General features: G+C 43.0%; 1 protein-coding gene across 1 annotated transcript in view; it reads right to left on the reverse strand.

Moving 5' to 3' along the window:
- RHOJ (ras homolog family member J) overlaps window positions 1–20284 on the reverse strand; it is an 81616-nt gene that overhangs the window by 6963 nt on the left and 54369 nt on the right. Inside the window, exons 2-4 of the mRNA XM_068544368.1 lie at window positions 13775–13833; window positions 2954–3118; window positions 940–1035 (exon numbers count right to left, since the gene is read on the reverse strand). Of these exons, the coding sequence (XP_068400469.1) occupies window positions 940–1035; window positions 2954–3118; window positions 13775–13833 (320 nt within the window). The remainder of the gene's footprint in view (window positions 1–939; window positions 1036–2953; window positions 3119–13774; window positions 13834–20284) is intronic.

Consider the following 20284-nt stretch of genomic DNA (forward strand, 5'->3'; position numbering starts at 1 on the left):
TTATTCACAAAGAATTGGTAGTTAATGTTATTCTTGACCTATTTAAAAGAGGGACCCCTAACTCTGCCCCAGGGCATACATTTGCAGGGTTAGTTACTTTAGAAAGTAAAAGAGGAATTTCTGAAACCTCTGGCAGGGCTTGATGGGTTTGTGACTAAATCAATGAGGAGGTTATGGAAATATGATTTATAACCCTCCTCTTGCATATAGTACCTCATCCTCTTGTGTTCATTTTAGTGTCTGCCTTTGTACGCATCTTGGTGGTAAATGGGAGACAAAGACTTGGTCTGAATCATTTGCCCAACAAAATCACTGTTAAGCTCTTAAGAATGAAGAAAGGTCTGTGGAAACTGTTCCAGCTGTGAGCAAGTAGCTATTATCTGTCGAATAGCCACTTGGATTCTCCAACTAGTTACCTTTTGGTCTATGTTACTCTTTTAAGATGCTGTTTGTGACAAAATCCAGCCTCTCTAAGTGGCTATTCATTACAGGGTGAGAAATACCGAACAAATATAACCCTGCCAGATGGAAATCGAAGTCTCTCCCGGGAAAATCACAAAATGCCTTTTATGGAGTCATTTAAATGAGTCACATGGATAATAAGCAATGAAATTTACAAATATATATCTCTAATGATTCCCATTATTCATACTTAATATGGCAAATGGGTAATTTTAGAGGTTGCTAAATCAAATAATAAGTGCTTCAGCTGTTTAAATTCACCAAGTTTCTTAATGAAAAACAGACAGTGCTGGCTGACAAGAATGCTAACCAAATGGTCCCTCCCAGCCTGACGAGAATAGAGGGGAGCGTATAAAGCAGAGAGATGACTCTGAACACATTGTATTTTAAAGCAAAAGCCGATGTCGTTCTTCCATTCCAAAGCATACAGCAAACTCTTCTCTCAGCATCCATTTAAAATGAAATTCAAATCGGTACCGCTTTTGCAAGCTTCACGCCATGCTCATAAGTGAGAGGTTTCTCTTTCATATACAGCAAACGGGCCAAGGTTTTGGGGTCATCTCGGAGATCAATCTGGCAAAAAACACACATGTGATACACTTATTTATTTTTTCAGGCCTCACCAGATGTTTAAAACTGTGACATAATAGAGATGTTTTTCCCCTTGACACCTATGAATTTTCTTTAAGGAAGCACATACACATGGCCATATTATGTCTAAAAATTAGAGTGAGTTCTTTGTAAGTGTATACACCAGGCTTTCCTTATAGTTTCCCCTTCAAAGCTATTACCGTGGGAGCTGATTCGAATGATTCTGTAGCTGTTGCAAATGTTTTTGAAATTTCCTGTTTATTTCCAAGTCCCACTTATAGGATATACAAAATAATCAATCAGTCTTACTACTGTACGGTGATGCCTCATTTGATCCCTGGTTATACTACTCATTATCTAATAGTTTATTTCCTGGCTCTGAATATATATATATATATATTTTTTTTTTTTTTTGGAGGGGGCACAGTTTCCAAACCAAATCTTCACCCTCAAAGGGATGAAGATTTGCCACCTGTGAGGATATTCTAACAAATGTGCTGCAGGCTCTGAAGGCAAGTCCTAAAAAGGAATTTCCAAAGGGCTTGCTCAAGGAATAAGCATTAATCTTTTCAAAGGCAGAACTACTTCGAAAATAGCATCTATGTTTGGATTAGGGTTGATAATTTAATTAAATATTTAAGTTGCTTTAAAATCTCACTGTGTGTGTGAATACATGCATACATACATGGGTGTAAATGTGGGCACATAAAGGCTTGTGTTTTAAAGGAAAAATAATATATTCATATATTAGGGTCCCGTAAGCACATTTCTCAGCTTTACTAATTTGTGTGTGTGGGCATTTTTGTTTTGGCCTTAATTTTTCAACTTAGTGCCCACCAGTTATAAAAAGGATTCAAATCATACAAAGATGTTTACATGTCCCATCACATATTTTCCCACCAAATGGTCAGACACTATCGTCTGGAGTTAAGGCAAAAGATTTCATTTAAACAAACTAATAATTATCTTTCAGGGCAGAAGCATTAACTGTATTCTGATTTATGGATGTATTAATTATCTGTCCATACACTCTCTAGGAAATATTTTCCTTTCTTTTACTTTTTAAAAAATTTCTCTTTGTGAAGCACAATGTAAAATGAGAAATAGAAAGCAGCAGCATGTGAAACAGATAATAAAGCTCTTTGGTATCATTACATTTCCATATGTCTTTGGGATAGTAATTTGGGTTTTAACATAGCAAAGAACAAAATCTATTTAAAATTATAAAAAGCTGGAACAATCTTTAATGCATCTGTGCAACTGGCTTACTGCTGGAGATTCAAACTATGGAACTTTATTAGCTTTCAAAACACTTTAAAGCCTTTTACAATCACAGCTTTATCTGGTATATATCTGTTTTAATGTTTTTTTAAGATCTGAGAGATCGGGGGCTTAAAGGGAATAGAGAACAATGAATTTCTGTCGTCCTTTTCAAGGGCTGTTTCTGAAGAATTTTTGTCATAATGAGCCTTTCTGATTGCTGCGGTCATTTTGACATTCACACCTATTTTGTGACTTTCAAAGAATCATGGATTTTAGATATAAAAAATATAATGTAATAAGTGTAATTGACATCTGCACCTCATTCCTCTGGCTCAGGACTGGACAAGGCTGTCTATTTAAAAAATTACTTTGTTATTTAAAAGCAAAAAGCGGAGAGATGAATTTTTAAAGGCCCCATCAAAACTTCCTGTTTCATATTAAATAGCTTTATTGTCTTTTCAACCATGGGCTAAATAATCATTCAGTTCTTAATAAAGGCTGTTCACAGGATTAATGTATCTGAGACACTCTTCTATAGTGTTTTATAGAATAGGATGTTCAGGAGATGCCGAAAAGGTCTTTTCATTTTCACAAACCCTCCACCCACCGACCCTCCCTGCCATGCCCGCCTTCGAACCTGGGTCCCTATGAGGACGTAAGGCACGTGAGGCATGCAGTCCTTCAGCTCCGGGACCCACTCCTCCTGGACGTTGTGATAAGAGGCAGGATTTACGACGGAGAAGCAGATCAGAAACACATCCGTGTTGGGGTAGGAGAGCGGCCTCAGCTGGTTGTAATCCTCCTGCGGGAAGAGCAAAGAGTTAGTGCGTTTGTACAGCTGGGGTGAGGTGTGGCCACGCAGTTCCAGGGAGTGACTCGGGAAAGATTCCACCGTCGTGCCCTTCGACCCCATTCCTTCCCTGACCCTGGAATCTGGTGGTTCCCTATATTACAAGAAGTGAAGGAGCCATCAATCCGGAAAACACCTGTTTGTTCTGTATAGAGATTATGAATCGCCTCCGTTTAAGATGAACTAAAAAAAAAAAAAAAAAAAACCTAAAAAAAAATTTTAAAATAGCTTTAGTGTGGTAATTTACATACCATGAAGTTCATCCATTTAATGTGTATAACTCAGTAAGAATTATTGCAATTCTCCTGTCCCTTGGGAATTGTGTTGTATTGAATAGGGATTTAAATTAGTGGGTCATTGGCCAAGGCACAGAAATTCTCTCCTTATATAATTAAAAAAATTGCATTGAAATTTAATTTAGAATAAGCTAACTCGAATGCAAAGCAAAGCGTTGTTGCCAAATCATACACCACAGTATTTGAAGAAATATATTGTCTGAGGGTTTAGAGCTAGGAATTTGGGGATTTGTTTATAAATCTACCTAAAAGCCATACTGTGGCCTAATAAATAAAATGCCAGATTAATGACTTTTCCCCAAAGACTTTTCAGACCAGAATATGCTCTAGTTGAAGAGTTCCTGTTCGCATACGGTGTTTACGTATATGCTGTTTTAGTGGGAGATGATAGAGACAAAGAAAAACATTGGATTATCTCAACTTTGGGAAAATGTCAGCAAGTACCTTTTATTGTATGTAAAATGTTTTAGGAGGTTCCAAGGTAAAATCCGCTATTTCATTAGAAGGTTTAATCTATTTTCATAGAATTTGGTAACACATAAGCCCAAAGTAACTTTATGTGTGTGTATACTTTACATGTATATACTATGTATACACACGTGTTCTCACATACCACAATATGACAAAATGTTCATACACACTACGTGTCATTTATGTACATATACACACTACGTACAGGCACACATTATACATACATACATAGGTGCAATCAAATCTATATGTTCACACTTATACATGTGTACATAGACATGGGCAACGTTTCAATTCATTTATTAGGGTCTGTCCTTACTACTCTTCCTAACACTTAAAAACGTTACAGAATTTGTATATGCTCTTTGCAAACATTCAAACATTACGGAAGTACGTAGAGTAGAAGTAAACCTTTGTTCCCATCCTGCACTTGATCTCTAAGAGTTTTTCCTCTCTTCCCAGAGGAAGCAGCTATGTAACAGTATCCTTCCGAACTTTTAATATTTATTTACGTATATAACATACACATGTTTATTTAAAAAAGAAATTGACTATATAGCTCATATTGTTGTGACACTTGTTTTTTTCAACTTAACAGGTCATGGATATTTAAACATATTGACCGCACTATCTTTCTGTTGACCCTAACAATGTCTTTATAAAAAGGGGGTGCACACAGCCACGTACACGTATGCCCCTTCCAAGGGGAAGAAGCCCCTTAGAATGTCGACGGTGGTCACCTCTGGTTGGTAGCCGTGCATTTATCTATCATTTACTCAAGGTGCCCAGCACACAGGGGCTCAATATGCATGGCTGGCACTATTACTACTTCTAATACTAACAAAATCTAAGCAAAATTCAATGCAAGCTGGCAAGGATGCTAAAAAATCCTAAAATCCTAAAAAGTGAACTAAAAGAACACACAAAAAAATCAGTCATTGTGGTTGAGTACATTGCTTAAAAACTGATTGGGCCAGGCCTACGATTGCATCTCAGTCAAGTTGTGCCCATGGCTATGTGTGTGTGTGTGTGTGTGTGTGCCCCTGCGTGGCAGGGGTGGGAGTGTGGGAGGGGACAGCTTGTCTCTTGTCAGTGACTCCTCCTCTTTCCACAGCTAGCCCTGAAAGCCAAATCTGTCTCACAGTCTCTCTGCCTCTCTCCTTTCTCTCTGGGACTTTCTCACAGTAGCTGTGAAGCCCACAAGCCAAGAACTCTCCTTCCCAGCCCACAATCTACAGCTGTTCATGATACCACCTGCTCCCTGCCACTTCATCCTCTCATCTGCATTGTCATAAATGGAGTAGGGGCCGTGTTGTTTTTTTCTCATGCCCCACTTGTACTCTGTCCATAGCAAATATTCCATAAATGCTGTTGACTGATTTTGATGACACCCGGTCTGCAGTGACCTGCAAATGAACACATGGTTTTTCTGTGGATCATTTACTGCAGTAGTTTTCATTAGAATCATCCAGGGAGTTTTAAAAACATCCTGATGCCCTGCTAACCAACTACCTGCCTCTACCTCCCCTACTCTGGGACCAGTGAAATCAGAATCTCTGGAGAGTGGGCTTGGGTATCTGGGTATTCTGATTTCATTGGTCTGAGGTTGGCGTGGAGTTGAGAACAACTGATTTACATCATCTTCACTGTCAACAGAGGATGTATCAGGGGCTTATTACTAAGGGCCAGGCACTGTTTCAAGCTCTTATGTGCATTATCTAGTTGAATCCTCACACTGGCACTGAAAAGATGGTACCGTCAACATCCGAATTTCATAGAAGAGGAAGTTAAGGTTTAGAGAAATTCATTGGACCATTGGTACAGAGCTATGGGGGTATTTAGCCTGAATCCAGCTCTAGCTCTTAATTGTGACCACACAATTTGCTTCAGCCCAGAATTTTAAGGGACAGATTGAGCATTTTCTTGAAAATTCAGTTATCCAGGAATCTTCATATGGATTCATGCTTTACCCAAGGATCTAGGAAAAGAAATGTTAGAGACCATGGGGTGGGTATGGTATCTGTTTCTACAGAGCTATAGAGAGGCGTATCTCTAGGCCTGCATCTACCAGAAATTACCACCAGATGGCAGCAGACACTGTATATTTAAAACCTCAAAGCTTAAAAAAGCAGCACAATTGAGAGAAATGTCAAAACTAGGTAAGTTGGGTCACAACTAGATAAGCAAATAACTGGTAGTCTGAAAGGATCATGTTTACTTGATTCTTTACCTGGAAGCTCTCAAAGGAATTCTGCTCACATTATGGAAAAGTTAGGAAGACCCCTGGTTGCTGGATTAACTGTAGGTGGGAAGGTGAAAAGAGTTTGGTTTTTCGATAATTTACCCTCCTGGTAGGTCCAGCTGAGTGACTTCTGACTGTGTCCTTCATTGGGCTTTATCCTGCTCTGTATTCTGGATCTCTCTTCTGTGGAAACCTTAGTCCTGCTGTATAATTCCATTTAAAAAGATTTATTAATTGCCTACGGAATGTCTAGCATACAGCATTCAGGATGCTATATGAACTATATAAGGCGAATAAGAATTGGCAAGCTAGTGGGGGAAAAAAATGAAAATATGGGAAACAATTCGATTTATGTGAAAATGAGACAGGTGAAGTCTCTCTCGCTTTTAGTAAGCTCTCTGATAATAGAATAATGTAGAATAGTTATTTGACTGAATTGGGAAAATACAATTTCAAGGCTGGAAGAGGTCCTAGAGGTCAGTTAGTGCAGTGGCTCCCAAAGTAGGGTCCCCGACTCCCAGCATGGGCATCACCTGCGAGCTTGTTAGGGATGCACATTCCCCGGTGCCACCCAGCCTTCCTGAAGCTGAGGCTCTGGGGGAGGGGCTGCTCCACCTCTGTCCTAACAAGCCCTCCAGGTGACTCTGTCATAGCTCAAGTCTAGACACTGAGTGATTTAATCAGGACTACAGAGCAAACGTACCTCTAAAGAAGGCTCACACCTAGGCTGGTCGGGCTCATTTCAGCCCCCGTTTGCCACTGGCTGCAGCTATGACACACGGCAGTGGGTTCAGGATTAATAAAAGTAAGTGTCCCCTCACACTGAGGCCTGGGTGCTGGGAGTTTGGGGGACTTGAATTTGTACCAGCTGATAACTCGGGTGATTTTTTTTTTTTTGCAATGGGGCACGTTTGGGGTCTTGGTTGGATGTGCACATGTTGAGATGATATAAAGGGGCTCTGAGGAGTGGGTCAGTGGTTTATTTGGTATTTGAGGCCCCTTCCAATGTTGAAACTGAGAATGGAAGACTATAAGAGTGACTCAAAGGGGGCTTCAAGGGCTAAAGTGGACAAAGAGGCTGGGGAGGGGATGGGGGTGGAGGGAAGGGTGGGATTTGGGCAAGGTAGGCCTTTGAGTGCTTTCCACCTAGCTTCACTCCAAAGGCAGGAGAGTGTTTGGTCTGAAGGCAATCTGGTGTTCTGGGGTAACTATGCGTGATTATCAAACAAGAAAAGTTCAGTGACAGCCTCAGCCTCAGACGGGCCGAACACCTTGGGTTCGAAATATGCCTGGAACAGCCGCATCATGATGGCACAGGTGGTGAGCAAGTGAAACCAGTAGACCAGCCCTTCTCAAGCTTTATGCATATTTGAATCACCTGGGGATCTTGTTCAAATGCAGATTCTTATTCAGCAGCGGGCCTGGGATGAAGTCTGAGAATTTGCATTTGTCACAGGTTTCCAGGTGGTGCTGATACCGCTGGTCTGGGGACCACACTTGGAGAGGCTAGGAGCCTTGCACCGAGCATTCCCTCCACCCCTCCCCACCCCCACACCTATGTTAAATTGGAAATAGAATTCTGCTTCCAAGCCCTGTTGGTTTAATGATATCTACCCCAGATTTTCAACACATTCTCACTTTCATATTCTCCCATAAGTACACTCATCTCTGTCAGGCTTGGTTTGGAAAATGCGGACAGCACACATAGGGCAGGAGTGCAGCACAGTGTTTAAGAATGTGGTTTAGGGAGACATCTTCTCTGGGTTCAAATCCAGATGGCCTGTTGGGTCAGCCGATAGCAAAGAGGAAGGCTCCAGTCCTTCCAGGTTGGCCCTGGGTTGCCATTAATGAACCCCAGGTGTACTTGCCTCCCTGCCTGGTCCTTATGTCTCTCTCTTCAGCCCTTGCGGGGGCAGGGGGCAGGGAGAGGGGAGGAGAAGGGTTTCAGAATCCAGAACAGGTGAAGACGCGTGCTGTGTGGCCCTGGCTGAGTGAGGGGTACAGCTGATGGCCTTCCTGCTCCCCGACTTTCGTGGTCACCGGTGACAGCGGAGCTGCTGTGGCTTCTCAGTGACAGACACCATTCTGTGCTCGGTCGCAAGCAGACGGCCCCCGATCCAGCAGTGCTTGTGTGCAGAGAACTCAGGGGTTTATCCTGCTGAGAAGCCAGGCTCCTGACACCAGGAGATTCTCATTCTTCCCTGGTAGTGCTGCTAACTGCCACTTTTGCAAATGTTGCTTTTGAGATACGTCCATCCTGGAGTTTGGCCTGAGAGGCCACAATCACAGCAGGGTTTTACCCACGTTGCTCCTGTAGGCCAGCGCCCACGAGAGAAAGAGACAAGGTGTCTTAGTACCGGGACTGGTTCCAGTCTAGGTGGTCAGCTGAGGGGTCGAGGATGGCTGGTTCAAGGCCGTGACCTGGGAAACGCCCCTCTCCCACTTTGGCATTCCTTAGCCAGCCAGTACCCAGGCTTGAGGCAGTATCCCCACCCCAGCTTCCTGCTCTCCCTCGTGACACACTCTAAAGAAACTGGCCTGCAAGTACGTCGTTTAAAAGTCAGCTCTCAGACTCTCTGTAGTCAAGCCAAAGATCTGAGCTCTAGAAATCCCTTTCAGAGAGACCCTCCGTAACGCACTAGGAGGGGCAAGAGTCGCATAGGCTGGGTTGGCAGGACCTAAATAGATTTGGTTTATAGACCAGGCCTTATTGCCTCCCCAGTGTGAGCTGAGGGGGTAACATGCCGAGTCACCCTGTACAAAAGCCCCTCACTTCATTGCCTAACCGACTATTTGGAATTCTACCCAACAGATGAACCAGAGTTCTGAAGGCTCTTTGTCTTCAAAGGACTCCACTCAAAGTCCAAGTATCAGTTTGTTTCAGGGGCTTGGGGAGAGAGCTAATGTTTAATAGCAGCTACCACGTGCTGGCAGTGTTTGCACGTGACTTCATTATAACCTGCCTTCGGCAGATGCTTGGCTGGCTCGTGCAGTGCTGCAAGCGTGTCTCAGGCGAGGCTGGCAGGGCTGCAGTGGTGCCCGAGGTGACTAGGTGTGGCGAAGTGGAGGGAACCAGGTCGAATGATTCTGTCCAGGGCTGACTTTGAGGATAGAAATAACGAGTTCCTATCAGTTTATCTTTCCGAACACATGCGCTTCTTGAAGTTGTTTTTGTTAACTCTGAGCCACAGTTAGCTCAGGACAAAGATGAGGGGCACTGCTCCTTGGTTTGTTCATGTGAGAAAATCTAATTATTCACAGCAAGATGGAACCCTATAGCCAGGTTCAGAGATTTATTTCTTTTTCTGTGGCTCAGGGATTAATCAATTGGTTTTGAGATCACCACTCTTCCTTGTTAGTAACTCTGACCAGATGAGTAATTTTGAATTAGTTATAGATCTTCCTTAGCCATGTGACCTCAGCAACATTTGTTAGAATGTAACTGAGGAGGCTAGATTATCCTCCCTGAGGCTGGGAATGGAAATGTTGGGACAACGCTTCTAAATTAAATTTGTCACAGAGCCTTATTGGCAGAGTCTAGAACCATGGGAATCAACTTGGGTAATGGTTCTTTTCCACCACATCCTCCTAACATTAGGAACAATGTTTCAACCACCAAAGACTCCGAGGGTCATGATTCTTTTTTTTTTTTTTTTTAAACATCTTTATTGGAGTATAATTGCTTTACAATGGTGTGTTAGTTTCTGCTTTATAACAAAGTGAATCAGTTATACATATACATATATCCCCATGTCTCCTCTCTCTTGCGTCTCCCTCCTTCCGACCTTCCCTATCCCACACCTCTAGGTGGTCACAAAGAACCGAGCTGATCTCCCTGTGCTATGCGGTTGCTTCCCACTAGCTATCTATTTTACATTTGGTAGTATATATATGTCTATGCCACTCTCTCACCCTGTCACATCTTACCCCTCCCCCTCCCCATATCCTCAAGTCCATTCTCTAGTAGGTCTGTGTCTTTATTCCCGTCTTGCCACGGAACCTTGAAGGTTCTTCATGACCTTTATTTTCCCTTAGATTCCATATATATGTGTTAGCATACTGTATTTGTTTTTCTCTTCTGACTTATTTCACTCTGTATGACAGACTCTAACTCCATCCACCTCACTACAAATACCTCCATTTCATTTCTTTTTATGGCTGAGTAATATTCCATTGTATATATGTGCCACATCTTTATCCATTCATCCGATGATGGACACTTAGGTTGCTTCCATGTCCTGGCTATTGTAAATAGAGCTGCAATGAACATTTTGGTACATGACTCTTTTTGAATTATGGTTTTTCTCAGGGTTTATGCCCAGTAGTGGGATTGCTGGGTCATATGGTAGTTCTATTTTTAGTTTTTTAAGGAACCTCCATACTGTTCTCCATAGTGGCTGTATCAATTTACATTCCCACCAACAGTGCAAGAGTGTTCCCTTTTCTCCGCACCCTCTCCAGCATTTATTGTTTGTAGATTTTTTGATGATGGACATTCTGACCGGTGTGAGATGATATCTCATTGTAGTTTTGATTTGCATTTCTCTAATGATTAATGATGTTGAGCATTCTTTCATGTGTCTGTTGGCAATCTGTATATCTTCTTTGGAGAAATGTCTGTTTAGGTCTTCTGCCCATTTTTGGATTGGGTTGTTTGTTTTTTTGTTATTGAGCTGCATGAGCTGCTTGTAAATCTTGGAGATTAATCCTTTGTCAGTTGCTTCATTTGCAAATATTTTCTCCCATTCTGAGGGTTGTCTTTTCGTCTTGTTTATGGTTTCCTTTGCTGTGCAAAAGCTTTTAAGTTTCATTAGGTCCCATTTGTTTATTTGTGTTTTTATTTCCATTTCTCTAGGAGCTGGGTCAAAAAGGATCTTGCTGTGATTTATGTCATAGAGTGTTCTGCCTATGTTATCCTCTAAGAGTTTGATAGTGTGTGGCCTTACGAGGGTCATGATTCTTAAATTTTAATGTGCATACGAATCACCTGGAGATCTTCTTCAAATGCATTTTCAGATTCTGTAGGCTGGGGATGGAGCCTGAGATTCTGCACTTCTGATAAGGTCCCTGGCAATGCTGCTGGTTGGTGGACCAGACTCTGAGTGGTAAGGTTTTGAGAACCGTGGTTCTCAAAGTATGGTATACAGACCAGCATCAGCATCACCGGGAAACCTGTCAGAAACGTAAGTATTAATACCTAGGCACCATCCCAGACGTGTAGAATCAGCAACACTGCAGGTGGGGCCCGGTGACTGGGTTTTAACAAGCCCTACAGGTGATTCTGATCCCTGCTGGAGCCTGAGAACCACTGTTCCACAAAATGGATTATTCCTACGCGTCATCCTTCAGTGGAATGCATTCCAATACCTAACGGTCCTTTACTGCTGGGAGGTCTCCCTTAGGTCTAGCTTCAAATTGTTTTGCTTAATTATTCCAGTTCTTTTAGGCATTCTCGAGGTCATTTTTCAAGGTCCTAATCGTAGAGTTTTAGTCCTATAAGGAGCTTTAAGATGTGTTCTGATTTCTTTTCTTCGTGCTTTACGCTCCCCCGTGAACCTTGTGAACCTCTGGGCTTTCAAAGCAGCCGGTGGAAAGCATTAAAGTGAAAGGTAAATTGAAGAACTATCTATAACCCATTTGTTGTTATATTCTATCGGTGCTCATCACTTTCTTCTGTGTCAGAGGTTTGGGTCAATTTGGAGTTTAAAGATATTTTTTCCACTGCCTTAGAGTCTCCACTCCTATCCTAGTATTATTAAATTTTTCTAAGGACAGAGCAGTGGGAAAGAATAATTAAACTGCTTATATGCAGTTTTATTGGATTCAAAATTAAATAGAGGCCAGGGAGGATGTTCTGGGTGCAATTAACGCACAGAAGCGAACAATTGTGGTGGATCGCTGTAGAACTGGGGAGAACTGGGGGGGCACAAGGGGCACAGAGAGCATTTTTAGAAGGCAAGGGAAACAGAAAGAGGTTTCAGAATCAGGCAATAAGCCTTGCTGCATTGAATTTTTCAAACTGGATTATATTAGAAAAATATGATTATGGAGGAAAAGGGTATAAACTCTTTTTTCAGGCTGTGAGTCCCTGATGGATGGGGACACCCCAATGACTGTGTGATTGAATGAGGATAGGCAACTCCAGCCCGAAGAGCAGTCTCCCTCTATTGCTGGAACGATTTCTGGGGGAGGGGCAGTCAAGCATGAGCTGCACTGAAGCCCTGTACCTTAGCTCGGAGGAGCCAAATCACTTTTCCAGTCTGGGCATCTATGGGCATCCTTTTCTAGTCGTGTGTCTCTGTATTGATGTGAGAAGTCTCCTCTACTCTCCAGTTCCTGAGAGTAGTTGGCTAAAACACCCATCAGCCAGCGAGGGGAAACTGGTTGCTTTTAGGAGCCTTGAGTCTGGTGCTAGATTTTCCAAGTTCTCCACTGCTTGGGCCTGCCCAACATCTGACTTTGATGTTCCACAGACATTTATACAGTGGTTCTTGCAAATGCACACAGAAATCCCAAAGAGAATTTTATTTATTATGATTTTTTTTTCTAGGATAGAGGTATCAAATTGAGCAAAAAGACATATCTCCAGATAATTGTGAAAAAAGTCTAGACAAATGCATAACTACAAATAACAATTACCAGGAAACTCACAGTGGGAATAAGCATGGTCTAATGTTCACTCCAAAGGACTTAAGATGTATGAATTTGGACAGACTGAACAACCCGCTGATTTTGACCTGAATAAATGACCCAGGATGTATGGTGCCAAAAGCTCTGTCAAAGAAATTGGGCCCTAACTGTCAGTTGCTTAACCACTTCCCCTCTAGCCCATGAACTTGTAACATTAGAAACTTTTTGTAGTGGAGTGTGGGATGCAAGGAAAAAAAGATAAAGCGGCATTTTCACCCAAGCAGACCGTGTGCTAACTGATTAAGCACTGAGGGTGCCAGTCCATTGCCTTACATTATTGTTTGGCCAGGTTCTCCAACTTGAAGAAATATTTCTGACAGAATGAGCATATTTCAGGAATCTTGGAGAATTTAGAGTTAATCCCGGTTATTCAGGGGTTGACCCTCACTTTGGGAAAACATCCAGGATCCTGGATTTTCTTCCTTCTAACACTTAATCCATCTTCTTCCTACTCCTTGATCCCCATCCCCTATCTCTTTTTGTACCTTTCCACAGCTTGTCAGGCAATTCAAATAAAGGGCAGGCAAAGAATATAACATGAAAAAAAAAATATGGGTGAAACTAAAATTTATGAAATTGACTCAGTAATCCTGGATCTGGAATTGGTATGGGTAGGAAGAAATTGGAACTCTTGGCCAAATATGTTATATTGGTTAGTGATAGTCATCAGTCAATAAATGAATGGTTATTTGCCTATCAACACCTTGAATCCTACAATGATTTAGTTTTCTGTAATTATAAATATTTTTCAGATATTCAGAATATTTCGGTTGTCATTTAGGTAGACAATAAATTTGCCCCAAGTGACCAGAGGAGGTAATATCTGTACCGTGAGTCCCCAAATGCCTAGCCAAATGGGTCGTTCTCCCCCCTCCAAACTCTTAATGAATCAAGATAAGAAAAATGTACCTGTCCTGCGGTGTCATACAGTCCGAGCAAGTGTTGCTTGCCTCCCACTGTCACAGTAACTAGGGGAGAAGAGAAGAGAGGAGAGTCTGTAAATGCAAGCTTCAATCAGGAGTCTTCACGTTTCTCCATGCCAGCATCTCTTTGGGCAGCAAGGACAAGCATATGCCTCACCCGTGTATATTCTAAACCAAGTTGACAGCATGCTTGCCAAATGAAAGGCGACCGTGGGCTGCAGTGAGAGCAGATGGGCTGAGCCATAGTCCAAATTTCTCAACCGAGGCGGATACTATTGGTGCCACTAGGGCACTCTGCAGGCTGTTCATTGATCCTGATTAGGCCCTATAATATCAAGCTCCTGAAGGAAAAGGATGCTGGACTCTTTCTTGGTTAGGTTATTTTCTTCTTTCATTTGGCTTGAGCCACCTTTCGGGATATAGACTCGTGTAAGCAACCTTTCTGTTGGAAATCTCGCGGCTTTTATTTGTCATCAAAATGTTAAAAAACCCTGAAAACAAAGGATATTAACCCACCTGTCTATGTTATAGTCTATAAGGCAAAGCTAATAATGAAATGCGAAGGGCTTAACATTTATTTCAAAAAGTGTTTTTATTAAATATCTCTGTGCTTTAGCTCAACTGACTCATTACAGTTTGAACCTTAGTTGCAGTAGGAGGTGTTTTATATGGGTTTCATCTCACATACCTGAAGGGCATATATAGAGTGAAAAGTAGAGAGTTTGATTTACTCAGCAGGCTTATTGCCTCGCCAAGCAATGATGTCCAAAAGTGAGAGGTAATAGAGGGATACCAGCTGCTCTTTACATGGCTGGAAATGAAATAAAGTCTCAACCTGAAACTAAACTGAGATTGAACAATCGAAGGCAAGAGTAATATGATTCTCTCGGTGAATGGAAAGAGCAGATTTAAATTTCCACAAAAATGTAATCTCTTTTTGGAAAAAGAGTAAAATATGAAGGAGAATGTGATTTTTCCTAGTTGATTAAAAAATGTACAAATGCCGGGATTTACATTCACTATCTTATAATAACCTATAATGAAATACAATCAGAAAAAATAACTGAATCACTATACTGTACCCCTAAAACTAACACATTATTGTGAGCCAACTATGTTTCAATACAAATGTGCAAGTCCAACATAAAAATGATTTTTGATTTCTCCTACCATTAGCTGTGCAGGAAACGAAAGATAAATGGAATAGCAACCTTTTATAACCATATCTCTAAAATATGCCAGCCAAATTCTCTAGCCTGATGCTCGGAGTTGCTGCTTTGGTACTGATCTGACTTTTATTTGTTTTCAGGTTCAGGGCCTACGTGTATGCAAAGTGCTTCTTAATGGCTCTTTCTTTGAAAAGCACTTGTTTAAAAGCACTGCCTTCCCAGACACTGGGAACAAGTTTTCTAATCTACTCAGATCAACGTGTGTTCAGCTTGATAACATGGCAGCAGCTGCGCAGATGAGCTTTTACATGTGTGTTTTTAAGGGGTGAACCCAGCTCCATCCAACGCTAGTGACAACATCGAAGAGGGGCGCCTAAACATTTTTACTTCCTTTCATAAGCCAGGCTAGCAATGGAAATGAAGGTGAGATGGTGCAGCCCCGATCTCTTCATCCTGTTATATTTTCCTCTTCCTGCACACTTGGAGCCCAGTCAGATGTTCCTAAAGTCTGCCTAAATGGTTTCTTTAATGGCCAATTCACCACCTAGACATGGATCAGGAATGAAGGGAAGAAAGCCAGCCATTACAACATGGAATTTCCTGCCTCTAGTGAGCCCAGTACTTACAGGTTAGGAGCAGCCGTTCTGGAGACCCCCTTGGATGGTCCCCCGACCTAGAGGCCCAGGGCCATCTGCGGAGTGAGTACTAGAAACTGACTCACCCTCACGGCCCCACTGCGCACTGCAGAATTTCCAAAGCGATGGCTCTGACCTTTGTCACTGGAGCCCTGAAGCTCTTGTTTGAGTTTTCTCAGAGAACAAACATTCCTTCCAGCCTGCTTTTCCTCAGGCCTCACGCTTTTCTCCCTTGGCAGCTCTGACTGCAGAGAACTGTACCAGGCCTGAGGCGAGCGCCAGCCCGGGAAAGGTGGCCGTCTGGCTGAGAGTCTGAGCCCAGCCTTCCCTTCCTTCTGTCCTTCCCTCCCTCAAGAGTTTATTGGGTTCTGGGACTGCCCTCAGTGTTGGGAGCGTAAAGGCCAGATCCAACTCGTCCTGTCACGGAGCGTGGAGAGGAGGGTACAGGGCAGTGCAGTGATCACTATGCTGGCGGCAGTGTGGATGGGTGTGGGAGCGTGCAGAAGGGGCCCCACTGCACGTGCACACGCGCACTGCTCGAGTGTGGTCAGAGAAGGCTTTCTGGAGGACACGTCTGAGCTGCGTCCCAAGGATGGCCAAGAATTACCCAGGGTGCACTGGGGGTGGGACGAGGGGTGGTTCACGAGCTACCCAGGGTGCATTGGGGGAGACAGGGCATGTAGGTTCAGGCCCACCCGACTCACTAATACAGCCTTTATTCTGAAGGCTTTGTTAAACTATGAAAGTCCTGAATTCTTGTTCCCAAAGAAAGCGAAAAAGAAGGAACGAAAATAATTTACTTGCGTTAAGGCAAAATGGTGAGAGGAGGGAGGATGAGTTTTTTTGGGTGGAAGCCAGGTCAGCTTTCAGCTTTGCTGCCTACTCTGTTGGACCAGCCCTGCTGGAGGAATCCTGAGGGAACAGGGCAGTGCCCTCGTTCCCCCATCTCTGGAAATCACTTTTATTCTCTCTTCTCTGCCCTTTGATTCTCCCATTTTATCAGAAGGAAGATAAGTGGGTCACACAGTTGATGACTGAGAACATCAAGGGACAGACAGCCAGAGACAGATCCAAGCATTACTCACATATTGTGGAACATGCAAATGGCTTTGTGAGTCCTTATCTTGGACTAGCAATGGATGCCTTATCGCTTTCCAACCTGGGCTCTATGAGGCTCCTCAGTTTGGAAATGAATTAGTCAGATCAGCATAGAAGGAAGGTATGCTCTAAAAATGATCATAGGAAATGTAGAGATGTTGAGAGAGTGGGATCTTTTAAGTCAGATGGTTCTGCGTTTGAATCCTATCTTTGCTATTCACTGTCTGAATGACCTTGGGAAAGTCACCTAACACCTCTGAGCCCCTCTTGCCCTGTTTGTTAAAAATGGGGAGAACATCACCCATCAAAGAGAATACTTGTGAGGAGGAAGTTAAATGCGAAAATGCCTGGCACACAGCCTGGCCCATAGTAGGTGCTGAGAAGTTGTTATTTCCCCTCCTTCAACAAATGCTTATTGAACCTCTTCTAAGACCAGGGACAGTCTGTCTTGCTCTCCCCTGTATACCCAGTGCACGTGAAATGGCACAACAAATTTATAGTATTTGTGAATTACCAGTCACTTTCTTCCCTAAATGGTAGCTATTTAGATCAATGTCTTGTGTCTCTGACTGGACCCTTGAGGACAGAATCTCCATACCCCATACCCCACACAGTACACAACACAGTTCTTGGCATATGTAGTAGTTGCTGAATCCACAGAACAGAAATGAAGCCCCAGGGGCAACTCAGGCAGAAGGAGGTCCTTTGAAATGTGCAGAGCTTCAGCTTGAAGCATCCTGGCAAGACGCTAACTGCTGGGAAGTACCTGCAGCCAGCAAACCTGCCTGGCAGAGACAGTGGTCAGGCTAAAATCCCAGATCACCTTCTATTCTCGGAGTTGTTAGTGTTTTTTTTTTTTTGAGCTTAGAGAGGTTTTAAAGAGAGTGGGTCAAATGACCTGCTAATGGCTCAGATGTTTCTCTCAATAAAGCGTGAAAAGTTGTCAGTGGCTTGTTAAGTACGTAAACTGAAGGCCTTCCTCTCCAAATCCATTAAGCTCTTGGCTTCCTTGTGTTTGTTCTTGGTGCAGATTGGATGGTTAATTTTATGAGTTGGAGTGAGGTGCTAATGAAGTTGAAGTCACGGGTTTGCTCTCCTGAGGGTCAGTTGCTTTCACCCAGAGGAGAAAGTGTCCCGGCAGGACGTGAGCCTGTCCCCTCTCCCCACCACCCCGTCTCAGCATTTCAGTCACCTCATGAAACTGCATGTCATTTGCAAACCTGGATGAGGAAGTGTTGGTCATTCCCTGTAAGCCAGCTCAGACCATCAGTCCAGCCCATCAGCAGCACTAGGAACCTGGTTCACAGCCCCTGCCTTGTTGGGTGGTGGATTGGCCATCTCATCCGCCAAGAGCAATCTTTTGGAGCCGATGTGATGAATATCTGATGAATCCTGAGAACCGGCATGGTGGAAATGCCAGGTCAGGTAAGAGGAAGCCTCCCAGTGCCCCTCCGTTCCCAGCACATAGCCGGCTGTCTGCATCACTCATGTCAAATGTACTCTATTTGGCAGGTAGGATGAGGCATACCTGACTATGCCTCATCCTAAAGGTACTAAGATGGTACTAAAGGTACTAATAGTACCTTTAGTACCATCCTAGGCACTATTTTGGAGGAAGAAACACTAGATTTATAGACATAGCAAGAAATACAATTTTAATTAAGTTAAAAACATGGCCCCATGCAAATATAGAATGATGTTATGTCAAAGATTTATTAACTCGTGGGCTTCCCTGGTGGTGCAGTGGTTGAGAATCTGCCTGCCAATGCAGGGGACACGGGTTCGAGCCCCGGTCTGGGAAGATCCCACATGCCGCGGAGTAACCGGGCCCGTGAGCCACAACTACTGAGCCTGTGCGTCTGGAGCCTGTGCCCCGCAACAAGAGAGGCCGCGATAGTGAGAGGCCCACGCACCGCGATGAAGAGTGGCCCCCGCTCGCCACAACTAGAGAAAGCCCTCTCACAGAAACGAAGACCCAAAACAGCCATAAATAAATAACTAAATAAATAAATTTATAAAAAAAAAAGATTTGTTAACTCGTTAATGAGAGAATCAGTAAGATGATAAATCTTGTTCAAAGAGCATTTTGAAGAACTGGGCATTTATAGGTACTTCAAAAGCAAAATGTTAGAATAAGATGGCAAGTTCCATGGAAAACCAGTTGTTGCCCTACGGAAAAGATAACCTTTGGTGTTCTCCTTTCTACTAAACAAGAATTATTTGCATCTTGACCCAACAAGATTTACAAGTTAACATGTAACTTCAGAAAATGTAAACTTTTAGTTAATAGCAGAATCAGACAAAGGTAAGTTCCCCTAGGTTACTAAGCCTCGGGGGAAGGGTGTTGAACACTGCCTTAGCATGGACAGTTGCATGTTCTCGGCCTTATATCCAAGTTCCAGATAATTTTTCTTCATGTCCGAATTCAAGTGCATACTTAGCTATCTACTCATTTGGTGAGATGTTGGGTAGGTCAGTAGGTCTCTCCCTCACCTGGAAGATAAACACATTGTCTTTACCCTAAAGGGGTATAAAAACTCTTTATTAGCTGTTCCATAGTCAGGGGTAATCATCACTACAGTCTGTCTATGTCTGGGGTGCTGCAAAAAAAGGAGAGTTTAAATGAAGAATCTCAATTCTGACCCTCGTCATGCTTGCTGACTGAATATCTTCAGCAGTGTTCACTGACCTTTTCCCTCTCTGAACTGACCCTCATCCCCTGCTCCTCCTCCTTTCTAGAAGATCCCATCTGGGGCTGTGACTCACCTAGCACCAGGGTCCGCTCTTAGGAGCTGCTTGTGTGTGTTCGTGACGTGCCTTAAGCCTCACAAATGTGCATGTTCATTTTATAAGGAAGCAACTCAGAGGCATCTGGGATGACATTTCCCTCAAATTAAAATAAGTTAGAAAACAGAATGAAACTAGAAATAGATAATACACTTTCATAAATATGAATGGTGGTGAATTCCTTCCTGGTGTGGTTTCATCCTTCCAACTTACGTGTTCCTGTTAAGGCAGCTTGAAAACCTCATCCATCTACACTGGCCCCCCCCTCAGCCAGCTCGTTTCCTTTCTTTGCAGAGAATGCCTCTTGTTTCCTAAGCAGCAGCCTGTGTGTGTGTGTGTGTGTGTGTGTGTGTGTGTGTGTGTGTGAAATAAAAGTTGTTCAGGCACGTCTCTTATTTGATGTACTGGTGTCAGGTCCTGTTTCCGTAGAACAAAGACTGAGGGGGAAACCAAACAGTCTCCCTGAGAATCCATTAGGACACTGAGCTGAGGGTTTTCTTTCGTTAGGCGTGTACATTCGTCCTGAAGTAACAAGAGTTCCTTTTGAACAGGGTAACGTACCTCTGCCGTGCATCTCCATCCCTGGTCATGTTTCTTTTCTCCTTTAGGTATGCCTATTGAGACAGGGGATTTAGTTTGTAGTTGTTTGTTTAGTCTGTAGTGTAACCACCCCAGATTTTAAGGCAGAAGAACTGGCTGGAGGCTTGAACTCGCTGTGAACAAACTCTAGGATCTTGAGCAAGTTACAGCTTCCCTACGTTCTCAGTTCTGACTGGAAGTTTGAGGAGAAAAGAAGATCATGAATAT

The sequence above is a fragment of the Eschrichtius robustus genome, chromosome 1 (assembly GCF_028021215.1).
Source record: "Eschrichtius robustus isolate mEscRob2 chromosome 1, mEscRob2.pri, whole genome shotgun sequence".
NCBI classification, from domain to species: domain Eukaryota; kingdom Metazoa; phylum Chordata; class Mammalia; order Artiodactyla; family Eschrichtiidae; genus Eschrichtius; species Eschrichtius robustus.